The 23974-nt window shown below is 45.6% G+C and overlaps 1 protein-coding gene across 3 annotated transcripts in view; it reads right to left on the reverse strand.

The window, feature by feature from the left end:
* LOC141051195 (uncharacterized) overlaps nt 1-23974 on the reverse strand; it is a 364030-nt gene that overhangs the window by 239611 nt on the left and 100445 nt on the right. For all 3 annotated transcript variants that reach the window (XM_073548061.1, XM_073548060.1, XM_073548059.1), the window contains exons 10-11: nt 7392-7503; nt 7213-7310 (exon numbers count right to left, since the gene is read on the reverse strand). In XM_073548061.1, the coding sequence (XP_073404162.1) occupies nt 7213-7310; nt 7392-7503 (210 nt within the window). The remainder of the gene's footprint in view (nt 1-7212; nt 7311-7391; nt 7504-23974) is intronic.

Here is a 23974-nt window from a genome sequence, read left to right on the forward strand (position 1 = left end):
AAATCAAATTCCAAACGGAGGAAACCATATGCCCATGGATCCCCGTACCAATTTTTAAAAGAAACTCCAAGGACTTCCCCCAACCACCAAAATACAGGCCTTGGAATACCTCAAAGGCCCAAAACCCCCCCACAACAAAAAGCTATGGCTCTTTCAATGCCATCCTGCAAACCAAGTGCCCAGATATCACTGCCCACCCCATTCAAATGAACCCCATCGGCCAACCAAAAATCGTCGACCCCTTTTTCCCCCATTCAAAATGTCTCACAACCAAGCCAGCATTTCTAATCACAAATGCAGACACCATTCTATTAACCTTGATCCTGGCCTTGTTAATTTTATCCACTGACCTCGCATATCTCCAGCTTCTTCGTGGTACAATCTCAGACGACACAATTGTAAGCCCGGAGTACGACACCCACAACCGCAGTAGATTATGCTTTATATCCTTGAACAGCTCCCTGAAAGGCCTAACCCCCAAGTCATTGCCACCTACATGGAGAACCAAGATGTCTGGAGCCCTGTCTAAATGAGCGCTGTTATGGATTTCTCGCAGCACCCTATTTCAAGACATCCTCCGAAAGCTGAGCCACCGGATGACTGCGGTACTCCTGGGGAAACCTAGCTGCCTGCCTTCCTTACAACGGCCCACAACGCTCCCCAATGTACGTACAAATGGCCGAAAATCCAATCAAGCAATAGGGTGGAACCTGAAAACGGAAAATACAGACAACCTCAGCAAAACATCAACATATGCAAATACAACACTACAAACACCAGCTTGGAACTGCCTCATCCAGCCTAACAACTATGAAAACACCTCAACCGCCATCTACCAATACGCTGCATCGCTTCCACACCAAGCCCCCCCCTACAGCCGCCTCCATTGCCGCCCCAATACGAAATGAATGAGCAGCAAAACTAGAATCATCCAATCCCAACCTGCGCACAGCATTCCTAAAAATGGCGGTAAACTGGTAACTGGACAAAAACGAACCGTCCTCATGGCATAACAAAGGACCACCAATGCTAGGCTGTAAAGCACGAAAGCGTAATAAACAGGCATCCAGACACATTAAAAAATCCTGAACCGGGCTTAAAATCACCAATGAGCCCTTTCCTTACTGGTCTGTTTTTGACCTACGTAACCAAAATTCCACCCCACGCTCGGTGTTAACCACGTCTCTGGCCAAAAGACCACCCAAAGAGTTTTTGCTAGGGGCTACCAGCTCACCTACCCCGAGAGCCCCAAAGAATGCAAAGGAAAATGCCAACCTAAAAAGACAGACTTCGAAAAAAGAACTGCAACTTGAAACTAAAACCCCCCCAGCCTTTCCAAAAGACAAAAAGTGACAGGACGCCTCCTATCCCCTTGACTCCTATTTCTCCTAAAACCCTTCACCGCTTGTCTGATTAGAAACGATTTAGTTAAATCCACCTGACCCGGCATTCTGAAACCAAAAGCGAGGGCAGCAATCATGCCCGATCACTTTGCTGAAGACCAACCCGCTTCAGACCTGCGCCCCAACCATGAAAGCAGGATGCCTACCTGATGTTCTGGAGACACCAAACCCGTGTTAACAGCAAACAAACCCTCCCAAGAATACCATACCGCCTGATACGCAGCCCAAGTCTTAGAGGCTAACGAAGCCCTGATCAATGATTCAGCGGCACGGATACCACACTCCAGAATGCTTCTGGGCATTCCAGTCCCTTGGTCTCCGCCTCCGTAGCTAACACACGAAAACGGTCCCACTGTGAATGAGAGAGAGAATCAGCAATCTCATTCTTAACCCAGGCAAGTGGATTGACGTCACCTGAGAATTTAAGGACAAACAAGTCAGAACCAACTGGAGAAGCACCTGAACCACCGAAGGCGATGATGCCGAGATGCTGTTAATAGCACACACCACCCCCTTATTATCACAATTAAAATGGACCCGCCTATTCTGAAACTCCTATTTCCACAAATTAACAGCCAGCAAGATGGGAAACATCTCTAACAAGGCAACATTCAGAACTAAACCGGAAGAAAACCAATCATCGGGCCAACGCACCGCACACCATTGACCTTTGAAGTATGCACCAAAACCGACACCGCCTGCCGCATCAGTAAACAATTCCAAGACATCATTGTCCACCGTCTCCTCCATAAGCAAGGAACGACCATTGTATTATTCCAAAAACGTATGCCACATGGCCAAGTGTGCCCTGTGTTCTGCAGAAAGCCAAACGAAATTATGAGGCACCCGAACGCACTAGCTAACCTCCATGAAAAAACTCGCCCCATTGGAATGATCCTACAAGCAAAGTTCAATTCCCCGAGCAATGACTGTAAGTCCCTCAAAGACAATTTCTTTAAACGGTGCCCCCTAGCAACTTCCCTCCGCAAAGCAACGACTTTTTCTTCCAGTAATCGGCATTCCCAAGTGACCGTGTCAAATGACAATACCCAAAAACCGCGAACAAGTACTTGGGCCTTCCATCTTTTTGGGGGCCAACGGCATGCCAAAATGCCCCATTACCCACTCCAATGTCCTCAAAATGTTCTGACAGCGTGACGACTCGCCTGGGCCTACACATACAAAAAGCGTTCAAATACTGGATCACTGAATCAAAACCAGAAAAATCATGCACAACCCATTCCAAAAATGAACTAAAAGCTTCAAAGTATGCACAAGACAACCAACAGCCCATAGGCAAGCAAAGATCAACATAAAACTCCCTATTCCAATAACAACCCAATAACTTTGAACTATCTTGTCAACTGGCAACAGCCGAAAAGCAGATTCGATATCGGTCTTTGCCATATGGGCCCCTTTTCCACATATCCTGACCCACCTTACTGCCTCATCAAAAGAGGTGTAAACCACCGAGCAGAGCTCGGGATCAATGCCATCGTTCACAGACATAACCCGAGGGAAAGATAGATGATGAATGAGCCGAAACTTATTCGGCTCTTTCTTGGGCACCACCCCCAAAAGGTGAAACCACCAAGTCCTCAAATGGAGGAGAACTAAAAGGACCCGCCATGCGGCCCACGCAACCTCCTTTCCCAGCTTTTCAGACACCACATCCCCATGCTCCATCGCTGAACGCAGGTGGGTGGCCCTCCCAGGGCTGTAGGGTACTCTGTACCGGGCCGGTGTCAGCGGGATGTGTCACAGCGGCGGTGAACCAGTCCGTGGCCCTGGGCGCCCAAGTAATGGGGGAATTTAAATGGTGGAATGTAATTGATTGAATGAATAGTTCTTGACGCCACCTGTGGTGTTCAGCAAGTGAGATGTTAAGCCGACGCTGCATGCAGATCCTCTGGGACTGGTGGTGTATTGCAGCCAAGATGGTGAAGCTCCCCACAGGTGGAGCTGTAGTCCCAGGGCAGTGTAGATGTAGGGGTAGAGGAGAGGCACAGGCAGTGTAGAAGCTGGTACCCAGATGTAGCGGTACAGGGCGTGTTGGCGCAGGAATCAATGGAGGACACCATGGCTTGTAGTTCCAAAGCTTTACTCACAGTCTGTAGTACACACAGGTGCCTGCCTCTGTGCTGTGTCCTCTGGGTCAGGGAATCAGTCAACCTCCAGGTCAGATGGAATACTCCCTTCCAACACTCCGCCAACATGTGCCTTTCTGAACTTCTCTTATAGCGCCTTTGGTGTGAAGTACTCTTAGTACTGAGTTACACTGGAGTTCCTCCTGACAGATGTTCACAAGAAACTTCCTTGTACGGCAGACAGATGTAGCCTGCTTCGGGGACTCCTTGCTCCTGAGTCCCGGCTCACTATCAATATTGCTGTTGTGCCCCCAAGTCTGAGATGGAAGTAGCGCATTTACAGCCTGCTACACTTCCGGTGTCTGCTGCAGGACCACTAGTGTCCGTACAACCTCGGGGACCAGGCCCCGGCCTTGCGCTTAGAACTTCTAGGCAGGGTTCTCTCCTAACCCACGTCCTCGGTTCCCTTTTACTCCTACGTTCCATACTAGTCTTTCCTTCTCATGGAAGATCAGGTTTCTGTTCAATGTCTTTCTCTTTCTTTCCTTTCCCATGCCAGCAGACCCAGGTCACTGAGATCTGCTGCAGCACCTCCTTCCTCCATCCCTTGCTCAGGGATCCTCACTCCTCTCTCACTGACTCTCTGACTGACTGAAATCCGAAACCTTCCCACTCTTATGTATTCTAACTCCACCCGCCTCCCAGCACGTTTTGTGTTCCAAGCAGGGAGCCAGCAAAGGTGCTCTGCTACACTCCAAGCAGGGAGCCGCAATGTGGCTTTGCTGAACTACTGTGTTGTGTGGGATGCAAGTGTTGGAGCGTGGTCAGGAGCCTCCAACCTATCTGGATGGTGGGGCACCACACCTCAGGAGGAGGTGCAGTACCTCTGTGGCAACTGAACCCTCAGGGGCGCCACACTGGTTTTTAAGAACTCGAGGTATAACACCCTCACTGGAATTATCCCCTTGAGAATTAGCTCCCCCTGACTTGGACTTGCCTTTTTTGAAGCATTTGACTGCCCCATGTGAGGAACCAATGCAATGTAAGCAGAGGTGTTTAAACTTACAATTGGCCCCAAATTTACACTGGCCGTCGTTAAACTGCCAACATAAACCCATTTTTTGTGTTCCCGCCTGACCCCCGGCCATAATTCACAACCACAGGCCTATGTCCTTTTGGTCGTATCTAAATCGCCATCCTTATCGCCTTCCGTTGCCTGAACTGCTCATCGTATCGGTGCCATGCCTGTCCACCATAAGACCTTCATTCATGGTCAAGCCTGTAGCCAAATGACAAACGTCTGGGGGATCAAACACCACCTATGCTTCTCCTGTTCTTTCTTACTCTCATCCTTTTTACGTTTATCTATATTACATTTTTCCAAAGGAAGCAAGGAAAAGATCTCCACATATTCGTCTTTCCATATCTTTTCCCGCATTTTTTTTTTTTTTTTTTTTTAAATGTGCCCCTAACGGCCCCGCAAAGCACACATACACCTCCCCGTGAGCCCCATCATCCAAATGAATCTGGCATTCCTTTTCCTTTTCTGTCTGCACAGACACCGATACCGGGACGGTAAGACTACCCAAACCGTCCAATAGCCTGTTCGGCCAATCCCCCCCCCCCCCCGAATGAAGGAACCATCCAATGCCGCTAAATGCCCCTGCACTACTACCCCCCTCTCTATCCGACAAAGGAAATCCCGCACACTTGCCAAGACCTCCCCTACGGACGCACCTGCCAAATTACCTGAAACCCCCAAATCGCCCCTAGCAGCTACCTCAATGCCCTGACTAGCATCTAAACTTGGGGACCCCCACATACTGTTGAGACACACAAGACATGGATTTATACTCACAAGGCTGCAAGGGGGCTGTGACCCCTCGAGCCAGAGAAGTGGAATCCAGATGACCATCAAATGTGAAGCTCCTGCTCGTCGGGACATCCAGAGACCCCAGACCAGATGCCAACGCCCTAGAGATTCCAGGTGTCACAGGGAAACGATCTGGCAGGGAAGCAGAAGACCCAAGCTGCTGAACTGGACCCACGGGCTGTGCCTGCGCTGGCCTGTCTGCAGCACACAACTCGCTGTCCGCAACCCCTGTGCACCAGTAGCCGATGTCATCCCCGATGCCCCTGTGGCGGTAATGCAGGCTGCTGCTGAAAAGGAACAGGCCAGGACCGCCCCATCCGGGTGAATCCTGCCTGCAGATCTTTCCCCGCGGTCTGTTCTGAGTCCCCGGAGGCCCAGGCAGGCCGTACGGTTGAAGCGACACCACGGCGCCCCCTGATGTCGTCAGAACTCCCAGAAGGCCTGGCGCGTGTAGGCTCTATTCCCTGATCGCCACGAGATGAAGGCCTGGACACCGCCGACGCTGCTGTACCCGGACTGGCAAGCGGATTCCTCCCAGACCGGGGCCTGCTGGCATGGGAATTCTATGGCACCTGGCCTGGAGTGTCCATGAAGGAGCTCCTGCACCTCCACCGGGTATGAGGGGCAACGTCGGGCGACAGCCTCTCGGGAGGCCTCACGTGGTGAGGACGCTGCTCGCGTGCAGGAGCATCACCCACTAGTCCCCCAGACGCTGCAAGGATACCAGAAACTTGTTCTTGAAGCCAGCCATGGGACTGCGATGCAGCAGCAGTCCTCAAGCTCTCCAGCAGCCGGTCTACCTCCAACATGATAAGCGTTGTGGGGACCGAATTCCACCCTGGAAAGCGGGAAGTGGTGAGACCCACCCCCAACCCTACATTATAAACAGCCCCACTAATCCGTCCACCTTATGAATACCCCCTTAACTCACCCTCCCATTGTCATGCCTGCCTCCGCCAACGCCGGGGGGGTCCGGCTTTGCTCCGGCCTTCACTATAATACTGGTCGATGACCACTGTGCCACGGGGCCAAGTCTGCTTAGGAAGAGGCATAGCCAAGCGGCTTCCAGGAGCTCCAGATGGTGAAGACAGACTGGTCTGCAGGTAGCCATCAGGTAACATTCCCAGGCAGACTTCAGTACTGCAGCTGCCAATCCCAAGTGGTCGGATACGCTGGATGAGGAGACGTGACTGGAGTCACTGCCGAGCAGGATTCGAAGACAGACAGACGAATTGGATCTTGAAGAAAAGTGTCTTGTTCACACTTGCAGTTATCGGGAAACAGTTAGGTAGCTGGCCACAAAAGGATCAGGGACTATGGATTCAGGACTGGCAGCACCAGGATCAGGGAGGTCCAGTTCAGGTACTGACAATGCGGTTTTAGGATTCAGATATGGATACAACTGAAGCAGCCACAGGATAAAGAACACACTATACTGCACTAATGGAACGACAAGGGAATAACTATTACAGACTAAGGATGGGGGATGTGACAACATACAGCTGAATACAGCAACGCACTTATCACTAAACTATAGGGGTTGCTCAGGCACCTTTCTATTGGGGAGGGCTCCGGTTAGATAAGATGTCTCCCAGCTATTGGTGGGGGGCATTTTACTGTGTAAGTCCTCTGCTCCTTTAAGAGCAGGGAAGCGAGCACATTAGGCGTGCTGCCGGGAAGTGCACCCACACAGGAGGCAGGGAGCACACCTAGAGATGTAAAAGCAACAACGCATCCACAGCAGTGAGCATGTCGATGTCCCTGCATGGGAGAGGAGGGGGAACCATGCAGGGGTGCCAGCATTAGCATTACAATAGGAGAGATATCATGACACCTTCTTTCCATCTACCTGATGATCCTGAGGAACATTGGGATTTTCTTGATTATGGTCCTGATGAACAAGAGGATGGGGATATCCTTCTGGTGTTATACTGTTACTGGATAGATCTGGAGGAAACACATACAGGGGCTGAATTAATTCTTTACAAAAACAGATAGTTATATGCCATGTGCATTTAGTCCTATTACCTGGTGATGCGAGGGGCTGGGGAGAGGCCAGGAAAATATGTCTGAATTCTTCTAAAAACTCCCACACCTCCATGGAAAAATAGACGGTGACACCCTGACACCTTACAGGAACCTGACAAACAATAAAAAGGATGATGTAAAGTGACATCATAAAAATCTCTCACCCCTCCAGTAAGCCAGAAGAGGATTTCTAGGGTGACGGGTAATATCCTCTCCACGATCTTGTCCCTGTCCCTATCCATCAGTGATGAGTCTTTAAGGAAAATTCTCTTAAAATAGAAAATCTCCACTGAGATGAACCGATATTGTAGGAACCTGAGAAAAAAAAAAAAAAGAAGTAAAATCATACAAAACCTGAGAGGAAACCTTTAATGAGATATTAGGAGCGAATATAGGTTTCCAAAGCAAATATAACAGACGAACGGCAGTAGGGAACACAAATCACCACTTAACAGACAAGGAACCAAATAAATCTGAACACCGCGCTGCGCATAGCTGGTATTGGTGCTCGACGAAAACAGACAAATCCAAGGAGCAGTAGAAGAAAAAACGCCACCAGCAAAAATAAGATCCAATAGTCATTTATTCACATAAGTGCAATGGACAGCAAGTGAACAAGCAGGACATGGGAAATGAGCGGGGAGGGAAGACGGCAGTTTCGCGATTACTCGCTTCTACGGGTCCACGTGCAATAATCAGGTCAACTCCTTTATAGGGATCATTCAAGATCTTAACAAATTATAACAAGCTGTGCAAACATACACCAACATTCACAAATATAAAAACATATCATGATTACTACTATATGCAGAGTACAAAAAATTATCAAAATTGTATGACTTTAAATAGCAATATATAAAAAGAGAGCTAATAGCACAATCATAGGAAAACCGAGAGATCAATTCTGTCATTTAGACCATAAGGACCCTGCGCATTAGCCCTTAGGGTCCAACGAGCTTCTTGTCTTAATAACATTTTATCATAATTACCTCCTTGCGGTGGAAAATCAATTTTTTCAATACCTGCAAAACTTAAAGTTTCAGGCTTAGCATTATGCTTTTCATTGATGTGTTTAATGAGGCGCAGTGATCCTTTACCTGTAGTAATAGAGTGGTAATGCTCGCTAAATCGCACAGTCAGCGGCCGAATAGTCTTCCCTATATAGAAATAATGGCATGGGCAGAATAAAATATAAACTTCCCCTATAGTTTGACAAGAAATATAATTCTGAACCGTGTGCCTTAGGCTGAGTGCTGATGTACTTTTTGGCCCTGCGGATTTTTCCATGCAGAATGGAAGAAAACCGCAGGTCAAATGACCTGTATTTTTCCTGCGGATTTCTTCCATTTTTCACGCGGTTTTCGTGCGGTTTTCCAATGCGGTTTTCCCCCTGCGGATTTGGTGACAGGGGAGATGGAAAACCGCACAAAAGTAGTAACATGCTGCGGATTTTGTACCGCAGGAAAACCGCACGGAAAAATCCGCAGCGTCTGCACAGCGGTTTTTTTTTTTTCATTTTAAAGGTACTGTACATCACAATGCGGATATGCAACGTTTCTGCGCGGTAAAATCCGCTGCGGAACCGCTGCAAATCTGCATCGTGTGCACACAGCCTAACAGAGCCAACATGTATGAGATTAGATATTAAATGCAAGTGACAGCATTTACGGTGTCCGCATTTATAATTACCTTTTGGTAAGCTGGAACGCCACCAATTGTTATTAGAAGGGAGCAAGCGATTATGCACCAACAAATCTCCTATTTTATGTGCCCTCTTGTAAGCAAATTGTGGAGTAAGCGTACCCATCTGTTGCAAAATTTTATCTGAACTGATAAGATGCCAGTTCTTCCTTATAGCTAAAAGCTACACTTGCCTTTAAAATCAGCCCTCACCTCTGCTAAACCGGCCTATTTTACAAACCTTGTATCTTCATTATCCCACAACCCAAAACAACCGTTCAGCACATTTAACTCTCTCCTCCACCCACCACTTCCTCCTACAACTCCCCTCATCTCTGCTGAGAACTTTGACACCTACTTCAAAAACAAGATCGACCAAACAAGGCAAACCTTTACAGTTCCACCACCCCAACCACTCCACATACCAGACCTCTGCCCTTCCCTAATTACCTCCCTCTCCAACATCACTGAAGGAGAGCTTACTCATCTCCTTTCCAAATCACACCTCACCACCTGTGCATTTGACCCCATCCCTTCCCACCTGCTCCCCAACCTCACTAATATGATCACTCCAGCCTAACCTCTCTCTTCATCCTGTCCCTAACTTCTGGTACCTTCCCCTCTGCCTTCAAGCATGCCACCATAATACCAATCCTCAAAAAAAATCAAACCTTGACCCAACTGCTATGCCCAACTATTGCCCCATATCACTGCTCCCGTTTGCTTCCAAACTCCTCGAACAGCATGTCCATGCTCAACTTTACTCCCACCTCTCACCTAACTCCCTCCTTGACATCCTGCAATCTGGCTTCCGCTCCCACCACTCCACTGAAACTGCCCTCACCAAAATTACTAATGACTTACTCACAGCCAAAGCTAACAGACAGTTCTCCATCCTCCTCCTTCTTGACCTGTCCTCTGCCTTTGACACAGTTGACCACTGCCTACCGCTACAGATTCTTTCTTCCCTTGGCATAAAATTCCTTGCCCTGTCCTGGATTTCCTCATACCTTTCTGACGGCACATTCAGCGTTTCCCACTCCCACACTACCTCCTCATCCCACCCCCTCTCTGTTGGAGTCCCCCCCAAGGTTCTGTCCTGGGGCCCCTACTTTTTTCCATCTATACTCTTGGCCTAGGACAACTCAAAGTTCCATGGCTTCCAGTACCACCGGTACGCAGATGACACTCAGATCTACCTCTCTGGCCCAGATGTCACCTCTCTGCTGTCCAGAATCCCAGAGTGTCTATCAGCCATATCCTCCTTTTTCACCTCTCGCCTCCTAAAACTCAACGTAGACAAAACTGAACTCATTATCTTTCCTCCATCTCACGTATCTTCCCTACCCGATCTATCTATTTTGGTAAACGGCATCACGCTCTCTCCCGCACCTGAAATCCACTGCCTCGGAGTAAGTCTCGACTCTACCCTGTTCTTCAAACCACACGTCCAAACTCTTGCCACCTCCTGTCGCCTCCAACTCAAAAATATTTCCAGAATCCGTCCCTTCCTCAGTCCTTTATCTACTAAAACTCTTGTACATGCCCTCATCATCTCCCGCCTTAACTACTGCAACACTCTCCTCTGTGGCCTCCCTGCCAACTCTCTTGCACCACTCCAGTCTGTCCTCAATTCTGCTGCCCGACTAATCTACCTCTCTCCTCCCCTGTCTCTCCCGTCTGCAAATCCCTCCATTGGCTCCCAATTCCCCAACGAATCCAGTTCAGACTACTAACACTGACCTATAAAGCCATCCACAACCTGTCCCCTCCCTATATCTCTGAACTAATCTCCCAATATCTTCCCTCACATAATCTTTGATCCTCCCAAGACCTCCTACTCTCCTCCACACTTACTCGTTCCTAACACAACTGCCTCCAAGATTTCTCCCGAATATCCCCTATCCTCTGGAATACCATGCCTCAACATGTCCGATTATCCACCACCCTCGGATCCTTCAAACGGAACCTCAAAACCCATCTTTTCAGGAAAGCTTACAGCCTGCAATAACCATTCTGCCGCCTCACCACCGCCTAAGCTGCTGCACCCCGAACTTCTGTCTCTTCCCCACTATCCCGTAGAATGTAAGACCGCAAGGACAGGGTCCTCACCCCTCTGTACCAGTACGTCATTGTAAATTTGTTTACTGTTAACGATATCTATAACTTTGTATGTAACGATATGTATAACTTTGTATGTAACCCACCCTTCCCATGTACAGCACCATGGAATTAATGGTGCAATATAAATAATAATAAATAGCCGCATGAATAAACTTATCCATAGGGCTATGCTTAAAGCAAAGGGAGAATTTTTGCGGTTTTTCACCTTGCGGTAAATCACATTTTTTCATTTTTTTTATTATACAACAGATCAAAACAGTGAAAAAATTTTTCACTCGCTCATGAGCTTCATCTAACAAGCTAAGAGGATAACCTCTCTCCAAGAAGCGTGTTTTCAGTTCCATAATATGCTTATTGAGAATCTCCCCATTATTATTAGTTTAACGAAGCATCAACATCTGACTATAGGGAAGACCTTTTTTGGTATGCCATGGGTGGGAACTCTTAAAATGTAAAGCATTATTAGTTGCTGTTTGTTTTCTAAACACCTCTGTCTGTAATTTCTCATCTCGCACTTGAATTTTAATATCCAAAAATTCCAAAATTTGTCCTCCAAAAAGAGAGATAAAGCGCATATTATAAAGATTGACCTCATTTAAATAGCTAGCAAAATTCACAAAATCCCCCTCAGAGCCATCCCAGATAATAAATAGGTCGTCCACAAAAAGCAGATAAGTGTGAATACTGTATATTTAAGGTATGGATTAGAACTAGATTTAATACAATGTTCCTCAAATATGGCTAAAAATAAATTCGCAAAAACACATGATACATATCCATTGCTGTACCGACTTGTTGAATTTATCACTTATCTAAGAACTTGAAGGCATCGTGTGTGAACACGAAATCAAGTGCTTCAATCACAAGAGAGACAAAATCTTGAGATTTATCTGTATTCATAAGAATCTCTTATCGCTGAAATGCCAATATCATGAGGAATCCGGGTGTAAAGACTTTCCACGTCTATAGAAACTAATGGAAAATTTGGTTGCCATTCTACTGTACATTTTTTAATTTTTTCAAAAGGTCTCCAGAATCTTTAACAAAAGATGGAATGGATCTTAAACATAGGTTTTAGGAGCCAAGCTACATAATGGGGCAATGGTTCTGTCAAGGAATTTCTGCCAGACATAATTGGGCAACCGGGAGGCTCTGAGAGGGATTTATGAACATTAGGGAGACTGAACCAATAGGAGATCTCATGAAACTCAGGAAAAAGCTTTTCAGCCTGCTTTTTAGATAGAATCCCTTTTTGCACATATTTTCTAAGGAGGGAAGGCAATTTGTCTTTATATTTCTGCAGTGGATTTTTCTCAAGGATACAATATGTACTAGAATCATTTAATTGGCCTAAAGCTTCAGAGATATAGTATTCCTTGTCTAATAAGACGAAGTTACCCCCCTTATTGGCTCTCCTGAATATAATGTCATCCCAATTTTACATATCATTCAATGCTTTTATTTCAATATCTGTATGGTTTTTATTAGATGTAGGATAAATCAGCGTTTCTGTATCATTAATTACCATTTAATGAAATAAATCAATATTACCAGGAGATACCGGTGGCATATAAATTGATTTTACGCCCAAAAAAAGGGTTTATCAGAACCACAACAATCCCCATTTTTCTCCAAACTAAAAGAAGGATCTGCTATACTGATCAATAAAGACACGTCACCAAGAAAATTAGGGTGACAATCAGATTTCAACATAAAACCCAATGGTCCTAAAGACGCTGGGTTTTCACCTTCATAACAAGAAGACGCATCAGCTGACGTCACATTAGAAAAAGATTTCTTCAGGTGCAGTTTTCCAATGCTCGTAAATAATTCAAGTCTGAAGTCAATATAATCAAACTGCTCAAAAATCCAAAAATTAAAACCTTTGCACAGGACTTAGATATGGTCTTTAGTAAGCTGGCGTTTGGAAAGATTTATAATTTGGAAAGACTCTTCGGTGTTATTTCTTCCAAGAAACTGGTTTCCTTTCTCTTCTTTGCTCTACTGTTTTTTCCACCTCTCCATGTCTTCACCCTAAAGGGACTGGTACCGCTGAAGTAGAGGGGGAAACACTTGTATTTAATTCACCTCGCTCTTCTGTGGCACTAGAATCGGAATCTGGAGTCCATCTATCAAAAAATTGTTTCTTTCTATTCATAATTTTGGTTTTCCGATTCTTATTCTGAGAGGGACACTTCTTATTCCAAGAAAAGATATTATTGGCTTCATAATCAGCTTCGTCCTGCAAAAATTTGTCTTTCTTCTTTTGTTTAATTTCTATTTGTATTAGGACAAGTTTTTTATCCAACTTCTTAAAAAAATTCCCAAACTGGCTCTCAGTCAAACAAGATTGAAGTTCTATTTTAGCCTTATTTAATGGTTCACTCAGAAGGCTATATTCTTGTTCATTTTTCTTAGTCACCAGATGTAACAAGTTATTAGAATGTTGTAAGTGAGCATCTAACCATTTGTTTTGAAAAATGGGATCATCATGAAATTGTGAAATCTCTTTATAAGTACGTAGCCCTCTTGGTACTCTATTACAATCCATATAGGACTTTAAGGATTGAACAGTCCAAAAAAGACAAATCTCTTTCAGCTAAACTCAAACTCTATATAGGTAAGACTATTCGGCAGTTGACTGTAGTTTAGCGAGCATTACCGCTCTATTACTACAGGTAAAGGATCACTGCGCCTCATTACACACATCAATGAAAAGCATAATGCTAACCCTGAAACTTTAAATTTTGCAGGTATTGAAAAAATTGATTATCTACCGCAAGGAGGTAATTATGATAAAATTTTATTAAGACTAGAAGCTCGTTGGATCCTAAGGGCTAATGCGCAGGGTCTGCTTGGTCTAAATGACAGAATTGATCTCTCGGTTTTCCTATGATTGTGCCATTAGCTCTCTTTTTATATATTGCTATTTAAAGTCATAAAATGTTGATAATTTTTTGTACTCTGCATATAGTAGTAATCATAATAATTTTTATTTATATAGCGCCAACATATTCCGCAGCACTTTACAATTAAGTGGGGCCACGTACAGACAATAAATTCAATACAAGTTAAGACAATTTAAACAGTGACATTAGGAGTGAGGTCCCTGCTCGCAAGCTTACAATCTACAAGGAGGGACACAGTAGGTGAAAAGTGCTTGTTATTTCAGGTCTGGCAATTATAATAAATAGGGATTTTCATATAAAGCTGCATGATCCGGTCATCAGCCCGTGTGTTTAAGTGCAATAGTCAAGTATCAAGTGCAGTTATCGTGTGCATGGAGGGTGTGGAGACAGATGAATAGTAGGGTGCAGATTCAGAATAATATCTAGTAGGGAACAGGGCAAAATTAGTTTACTGAGTAGTTGATGTGGTAGGCTTGTTTGAAGAGATGGATTTTCAAAGTGCGTCTGAATAGACTGGGGCTAGGTATCAGTCTGATCATCTGGGGAAGTGCATTCTAGAGAGCTGGCGCAGCACGAGAGAAGTCTTGGAGACGGAGGTGCGAGGTTCGGATTATGGGGGATGTTAGTTTTAGTTAATTTGTAGAATGGAGGTCACGTATAGGGCGATAGAGAGGAGAGAGGAGATATAAGGCGGTGCAGAACTGTGGAGAGCTTTGTGAGTGAGAGATGATTTTATACTGGACCCTGTAGTAAATAGGTAGCCAGTGTAATGACTGGCACAAGATGGAGGCATCGGTGAAGCGGCTGGACAGAAATATGACCCTGGCTGCCGCATTCAAGACTGATTAGAGAGGAGAAAGTTTGATAAGAGGGAGACCGATCAGAAGAGAGTTGCAGTAGTCCAGACGAGAATGAATAAGTGCGACAGTAAGAGTCTTAGCAGTTTCAAAGGTGAGAAAAGGTCGGATTCTGGAAATGTTTTTAAGACGCAGGTGACAAGAGCGAGTGAGCGATCGGATATAGCGAGTAAAGGAAAGTTCGGTGTCGAATATGACCCCAAGACCGCGGGCATGCTGCTTGGGAGTTATGGTTGAACCCTCCAGGGTTATTTCGATGTTAGGTAGAGTGAGGTTAGTAGAGGGGAGAAACACAAGTAGTTCAGTTTTGGAGAGATTTAGTTTCAGGTAGACGGAGGACATGATGTTAGAGACAGCAGACAGACAATCCTTGGTATTTCGAGGAAGAGGAGCGGGCAAAAGATACAGTAAAGGAGCGGTCAGAAGGGTAGGAGGAGAACCAGGAGAGGGCTGTGTCCTTGAGGCCTATAAAGTGGAGCATAGTGAGGAGGAGCTGGTGATCCACAGTGTCAAATGCGGCAGAGAGATCCAGGAGAATCAGCAGGGAGCAATGGCCTTTCGATTTAGCTGTTATTAGATCATTAGAGACTTTAGTGAGGGCAGTTTCAGTGGAGTGTAAATAGCGTAAACCAGATTGTAAGGGGTCGAGAAGAGAGTTAGACGGGAGTGGATCAAGCGTTCCAGGAGTTTAGAGATGAAGGAAAGGTTAGAGACAGGTCTGTAGCTAGCAGTGCAGTTCTGGTCCAGGGATGGCTTTTTAAGTAAACAGGTTATGATGGCATGTTTAAATGAGGAGGGAAATATACCTGAAGAAAGAGAGGTTACATATTTTAGTCAGGTGAGTGGTGACCACTGGTGAGAGACTGCAGGAGATGTGAAGGAATGGGGACACTGTTGCTTGTTGTAGGCAGAGCAGAAGCGAGGAGCTTGGAAACTTCTTCTGAAACAGGCTGAAAGATGTCTAGTGAGCTTGAGGTGCGGCAGGGAAGGGGATCCAGGCACTGAGGAGATTGGGCTGAGATATCCTGATGGATGGGGTTGATTTTTTTCTAGGAAGTAAGTGGCCAGATCCTCACCGATGAGGTTGGTGATGGGGGCCTGCACTTTAGGTTTCAGGAGGGAGTTTAAGGTTTCAAAAAGTCGTTTTGGGTTGTTGGATAGTGAGGTGATGAGGGTGATGAAGTAGGATTGTTTGGCCAGATGAATGGCATATGTTTTCATATTTGCGAACGTTGGTGTATGTTAGCACAGCTTATAATAATTTGTTATGGTCTTGATCACTATAAAGGAGTTGACCTGAGGTTGATTATTGCACCTGGACACGTAGAAGCTAGTAATCACGAAACAGCCGTTGTCCTCCCTCCCCCGCACGTCTCACATTTCCTGCTGTCCACTTGTTGTCCATGGCACTTATGTGAATAACGGACTATTGGATCTTATTTTTGCTGGTGAGTGCTACGTTTTTTCTTCTACTGCGAATATAGGTTTTCCTGTACTCAGGGCAAAAATTCAGTTTGATGCCTACTCCAATACACAGATTAATCAGTTTGAGAAATTGTCATGTGACCGCTCATATATGATTTTGATACTTAGTTATGTGTCAGAGATGAGTGAATATTTCAACGTTCGGCTTGAATTTCGGTCGCCGAATTTGCAATATTCGCCGAACATAACTGAACGCCATTCACGTCAATGGGGGGCAAAAACACCACGTGCACAACACCTTATTATAACGTCCCCAAATGTTGCCAAAACACATCAAATAAGGGACGGACACCAGGAAAGTGGTCTCAGTTCACCCACAGTATTAATTGCAGCATGGAACTGCAGAAATCAGCCAGGCATGAGATATCGGGGTCTGCAACATCATCTGCAGCTTTCAATTGAATGTTACAGTAAGAAGAGGTGGGTGAGGGATCGTTGTAGGGCCCCCTTGCTGGGAGCCCTGATACCACATACAACACCTCTACCTGCTTTGATGCTGAGCCACACTCAGGTGACACAAATATCAGTTTTGTAGACTAACATTGTCAGAAAAATTTAAAGATAGTAACACGGGTAGTTGAGTCCAAGGAAGTGTAGGTCTGACGGTGTCAGAGGCTTACTGCTACAGGTAACAAGCATTAAGGAGACCCAACCAGGAGTGTTCACATTTCCAAAAATTATTGCCAGACACCGAAGTGGCATCCATTTCACCACAGTAGAAATAGCACCATAGGGACCGAGAGGTCTTCCACTATAGACAACCCATCAGACAGATACACAAGAGTGTTCACTAGTGATAGGTGAGCACTAAAATGCTCGGGTCGAGCAAATTGGAATACTTGGGTACTCGGATAGAACAAAGAGCCTTTCCAGGTTAATGACTAGTATAAAAGGTAAAATGATTAATCCCAGACCAACATGTTCCTCCACCACTTGGGCTATGTTCAGACGCAGCTTTTTTGATGAATTTTTCAACTTTAACATTGCTTTCAACCAAAACAAGTGCATTCTCTGGGAAATGACATTGTAACATTTACCAACCCTAGCTGGCCATGTGGTTTGTGACACATAAGCAGACATATCTTGTTAAATTTATGAAGGAGGGACTGTAAAAGTCACAGAGCATTAATCTGCTTAAAGGGCCATTATTAAACAGTGGGTCTTCTAAACTGTTATAGCCTATGCAGTGAATGGATGGGCTACCAAGAATTACGACGCACCCCAATAACCCCTTTCACGCGTTGTCCAGGAGGGCTTCTATAATAAATGTTGCATTGAATGCAAGGCCTGCCTTGCTACTAAGTCATATGAACCCCCAATCCCGCCTTGGAAGAAACATGGAGGAGGGCCTCTTAACAAAAAATGTCCCACTAAAAAGGAGCGGGTCTCCTAGACTTGGAGTGCTCATACACTAAGTGTGTTGGCTGTCAAACATTTTCCTCTGTGTGGTTCACCGCAACCTTTTTCACAACAAGTATTTTACAACCAGCAAAACCACCCACCCTGGTTCGGAATTAGACACTGGCTGTAGCAGCACGGAACAAGTTAACGCTGGTGATCTAGTGGCGGCGGATGATGAGACGTGGGGGAAGCCTCAAAAACTAGGAGCATTTTAAAGAAGCGGGTCTCCTAGACTCGTAATGCCCATATACTAAGTGGGGGAGTAAAGTTGTTAAAAATATTTTATGGGCATCATAGACACCCTTGCCAAAAATTGGACTGGCTGTAGCAGCAAAGAACACGTTAATCCTGGTGATCTTGCGGCGGAGCATGAGGAGACATTGATGAAGGCCTCAGTAAAAACTAGGCTTAATGTAAAGGAGCGGGTTAACCCTGGTGATCTATTGGTGTCGAATGAACAGACATAATGATAAATCATTCTGAAATCAAACAAATAAATTAAAAATGTGAATCCACCAATGAAAAAAAATAACAAAAGGGAGGGGCGAACACGGGTTCATAGATATGAAGCCATAATGTGTTCAATGAGATATGTTTGTCCTTAGCAACAGCTCAGAGACAGGGACATAAATTAAAATATAATAGTATTTCAATATTTTTCTATTGTATACTGTTGTGATTGGGTCACCGAGGAGAACAAGCCGAAGCCAAGCCACAGAAAACCAGGGAGGTTGGTAACTAAGCGGATTGCAGACCCCTGATCCTATCCACACAACTAGCAGTAGCCGTGGAGCGTGCCTACGATGATCCTACATGCCTCGGCACAGCCGGAGAGCTAAACAAGCCTAAAGCAAGAAAGGGGAAATCTCAACTGCCCCAGAGCAGACCCCAAAGGAATAGATAGCCCCCAAACATATATTGTCGGTGAGACAAGATGAAAACACAAACGCAGGTAGGAAAATAGATTGAGCAAACGATGGGGCCCACACTGACTAGACAGGACAGGATTAGAAAGACACTGTCTGCAATCATGCAAAAAACCCTGCAAAAAAGCCCAACACGTCTGATGCAAAAAATACTGAAGTTGCACGACTTCGCCCACTATATCAGCACTCTGGTATATTCTGAAAGCAGAGCAAAAAGAGAGCAATCTAATAAGGGACAAAAACAAGCTGGCTGACCCACACCTGGCTGAACCACACAAAACTCAAATAGACAAAAGCAGATCAAAAGTGAACAGAATAGCAATAAGAACACTTAGCTGAGCATACAGGGACTGAGCTGGAAACTAAGACCTCAGGAGGCAGGAAAAAATCAGCAGCAGGGATAGAGGGAGTCAGCTGTCTTAAATCCAGTCTGAAACTCCAGATCTCCAATCGTCGTCCTCATTATCAGGTGACAAGCCTCTGTTAATCAGATCAGCTCCATGACCTCCAGTAACCACCAGATGGAGCCCAGAAAGAGAACTCGCAACCGCTGTCAATTTGACCAGCTCCACTACCTTCAGTAGTAACCAGAGGTAGGCCAGAAAGCGAATTCACAACAGTACCCCCCCTTGAGGAGGGGGTCACCAAACCCTCATCCACGCCACCAGGCCGATCAGGATGGGCCCAGTGAAAAGCACGAACCAATCTATCGGCATGAATGTCAGAAGCAGAGACCCAAGAAATATCCTCCTGGCCATAACCCTTCCATTTGACCAAGTACTGGAGTCTCCGTCTAGCCAAACGAGAATCCAATATTTTCTCTACCTCATATTCCACATTGCCTTTAACCAATACAGGGTCAGGAGGCACCACCATAGGAGCTACTGGCTCTACAAACCTCTTCAACAGAGATTTATGAAACACGTTACAGATCTTAAACGTAACAGGAAGAGCCAATCGAAAAGAAACAGGATTAAGAATCTCCAAAATCTTATAAGGTCCAATGAATCTTGGCTGGAACCTTGGAGACGCCACCTTCATAGGAATATTCTTTGATGACATCCAAACCATATGACCCACCTTAAACGGGGGACCAATGGTCCTATGCCGGTTGGAAAACCGTTGGGCTTTTTCCTGAGAGAGAGACAACTTATCCACCACTTGGTCCCAAATCTGCTGCATTCTCTCTACCACAGTGTCCATACTTGGACAGGTCGAAGATTCTACTTACCCTGAAGAAAATCGAGGATAAAACCCAAAGTTACAGAAAAAGGGTGACATCTAAGTGGCAGAACTAGCTCTATTGTTTAGCGCGAATTCACCAAAGGGCAAAAATGAGACCGAGTCATCCTGATCAGCAGATATAAAACATCTCAAATAGGACTCCAAAGTCTGGTTTGTTCTCTCAGTCTGCCCATTGGTCTGAGGATGAAATGCAGAGGAGAAAGTTAACTGAATTCCCAGTTTGGAACAAAAAGCTCTCCAAAATATGGAAACAAACTGGACTCCTCTGTCCGACACAATGTTCTCAGGAATCCCGTGCAACCAAAAACAAGGGCACCAACTCAGAAGAAGATGGCAACTTTGGGAGTGGTATAAGATGGATCATCTTAGAAAATCTATCACAAATCACCCAGATAACAGTCATTCTCTGAGAGACAGGAAGATCGGAAATAAAATCCATTGAGCTATGGGTCCAAGGCCTCTTGGGTACCGGCAAGGGCATCAACAACCCGCTAGAACGAGAACAGGGTTTGGACCGAGAACAAGTCCCACAGGACTGCACAAAATTCCTGACATCATGAGATAAGGCAGGCCACCAAAAAGACCGACTCACCAAATCTCTGGTACCAAAAATACCTGGATGACCAGCCAACACGGAGCAATGAATTTCAGACATTACTCTCTTCCTCCACTGGTCAGGAACATACAATTTTCCCATAGGGCAACGTTCAAGTTTGTCCTGAAATTCCTCCAGGGCATGTCTCAAATCGGGTGAAATGGTGGAAAGAACTACACCCTCATTTAGAATGGTAGTAGGCTTGGTCACAATAAGAGAATCCACAAAGAAACTCCTAGAAAGGGCGTCTGCCTTAACATTCTTAGTGCCCGAAAGAAAAGAGACCACAAAATTAAAACGCATGAAAAACAAGGCCCACCTAGCCTGTCTAGGATTCAAGCGTTTGGCTTATTCAAGATAAATCAAATTCTTGTGGTCGGTGAGGACCACAACTTGATGTCTAGCTCCCTCCAACCAATGTCTCCACTCTTCAAATGCCCATTTCATGGCCAACAATTCCCAATTCCCCACGTCACAGTTACATTCAGATGGGGAGAATTTTCGAGAAAAGAAGGCAAAGGGATTCATTTTAGAAGTCACCGAATCTTTTTGGGACAAAACAACTCCTTCACCAATCTCAGAAGCATCTACCTCAACCTGAAATGGGAGTGAGACATCAGGTTGCCGTAGAACCGGAGCAGAAGTGAATCTCTGCATAAGTTCCTGAAATGCAGAGACTGCCTCTGGAGACCAATTCACCACATCAGCGCCCTTTTCGGTCAGATCAGTCAGTGGTTTGACAATACCAGAAAAATTACTTATAAATTTACAGTAGAAATTAGCAAAACCCAAAAACTTCTGGAGAGCCTTCAAAGAAGTGGGCTGAACCCAATCATAAATGGCCTGTACCTTGGCCCGGGTCCATTTCAATAGCCGACGGGGACAAAATGAATCCCAAAAATGAAATCCTCTGTAAATCGAAGAGGCTCTTCGATCCCTTAACATACAGGGAATTTTCCCTCAAAATCCGGAACACAGTCCGGACATGTTCCACATGAGAATCCCAATCACTGGAAAAGATCAAAATATCATCCAGATAAATGATCAAAAACTTATCCACAAAGTCCCGGAAAATATCGTTCATAAAAGATTGGAAGACAGATGGGTAGTGTTGAGCATTCCGATACCGCAAATATCGGGTATCGGCCGATATTAGCGGTATCGGAATTCCGATACAGAGTTCTGATACTTTTAGCATATCGGATACCGGAATAGGACGTTCCCATAATCCTATGAGCCAGTTTGCTTTGATTCAGCCAATTGGGATCCTCAGAAGTGTGGGCACATCCTGTTAGGCATGTAGGCATGTTAACTAAAGTCATGGCTGTGATTGGCTGCTGAAATGATGTCATGATGCACTATAAAAGCCACCGCAGCTGCCATTTCTGGTTCACTCTGCTGTGAATTCAGTTAGGGACAGGCTGCTGTTGAAGACTGAGGGACAGTTAGAGATAGCGATTGTCAAAATAATCTTGTGCTTTACCCAGGCTACATAATCAACCACTGTAGCTTTCTTTTGCCTAGCAGCGCTGTTCACAGCTGTCTGCAAGGGCTGTGTGAGTGCACCTCACGCTGTGTAGTGTGCCCTTCAGCCACGTCTGGTTGTAGGCGGCCTAGCGTGCGTCACTGCCTCATACATATTTTTCTTTTATTGCTGCTTATTTTTCATAAATTCTATATAGTGTGCTTCCATCCGTATCCATATACGTTGGTTGCAAACACTAGTAGTAGACAGCGGAGCCTCTCTGCAGCCTTTCAGTGCTAGTGCCAAGTTATCTGCACTGTTCTTGGCTGTCTCAGAGGTCTCTGTGTGTGAGTGCAGCTCACGTTGTAGTGTGTTCTGCAGCCACGTCTGGTTGTAGTCGGCTTAGCGCGCGTCACTGCCTCATACGTAGTCCTTTTTTTTTTTTAATTTTTTGCAGCTCATTTTTCCTGATTTTTTTCCTGCTATATTAGTGTGCTTCCATCCGTATCCATCTACATTGGTTGGTTGCAAACACTATATAGGGGTAGATAGAGGAGCCTTTTTGCTGGCTTGTGCCCTGCAGGCCCAGCCAGATTAGTATTACCCTATTTTTTGGAGCCTCATCTATTGCATTGTAGGTTTGCTTCCTGCATTGTAATAGCTCCAAAAAGTTTGTGATACTATCCCTTTCACATCTGTCACATCCTTAATTTTTTTTTTTTTTTAAAAGTTCACCAAACACTCCACTTTACAGTTGTGTAGGCCACAGTAGCTTATATTAAAGTGTAGTCCACACACTTCATAAAATTAGTGTTTCTTATACCTGTTAGCAGCTGTTCAGGAATAAGCACACTAAGCCCCTCTTTTTTACTTTTCTTCCTATCTTTATCAGTCTACCAAGATGAAGAAGGCAGGGAGTAAGGCTCGTGGGCGTGGAGTTGCAGCAGGGAGAGTACGTGGGGATTCAGCAGGGAGAAGACGTGGGGATTCGGTGCCTGCTGCGGGCACCAGTGACCCAGCATCCCCCAGTTTTACCAGGCAACAGTCCTTTATGCGCAGCTTTGTAGGACCTCGCCATACCCCACTGCTGCGTGACGAACAAATTGAAGCAGTTGTCGGATGGATGGCAGCGAATGCATCAACGTCAATGACTTCCACATCCTCTCAGGGCCAGAGCACTGAGGAGCAACCATCTGTCTCTTCACCACCTGCCAAATTGCCCAGGCAGTCAGAGAGCCCTGGACAGGAGCCATCTCAGCCTCTACTTCTGTTCTCTGAATCTGTTGGCTTGGAAAGAGGGGGCCAGCCAAGCAGCATTCTAGAATGTGAAGAAGAGGGAGTATGCAGTGATGTGCAACTGCTTTGTCCCTCTGAATCTGAAGAGGCGGGTAGGCCAGAGCCTATGGTCAGCACACCTCAGTACACATCAGATGATGAGACTCAGGTGCCACTTTCTGGTGTGTATGGTGCTGGCGAGACTACCCAGGAGAAGCAGGTGTTTGCAGAGGGGAGTGTAGATGATGAGGTCCTTGACCCATCATGGCGTGAGGAACAGGATGGTGGTGGGAGCAGCCAACCTACAGCACCACCTACCATCTCTTCAGCTCGTGTTGGTGCCTCTTCCTCCAGCTCACACACAGCTGGTTTGGCTTCCTCACAGGATCGCCATGGAAGAACCTCTAGCACTGTTGTCCAGAGACCCAGTGACATTCCACCCACAGCACCACGTTCCCATTCATCCTCACACTCCCAGGCCACTCTACAGCCATCGGTAGCACAGGCATGTGAAAAAAAGACGGCCATACTCGGCAAACCATCCCCGAGCACAGGCTCTGAATGCTGGCATTGCCAAACTACTGGCCCTTGAAATGCTGTCATTCAGGCTGGTGGAGACTG

This window comes from Dendrobates tinctorius, unplaced genomic scaffold (assembly GCF_039654945.1).
Source record: "Dendrobates tinctorius isolate UK_male_01 unplaced genomic scaffold, ASM3965494v1 ptg000155l, whole genome shotgun sequence".
Lineage (NCBI taxonomy): Eukaryota > Metazoa > Chordata > Amphibia > Anura > Dendrobatidae > Dendrobates > Dendrobates tinctorius.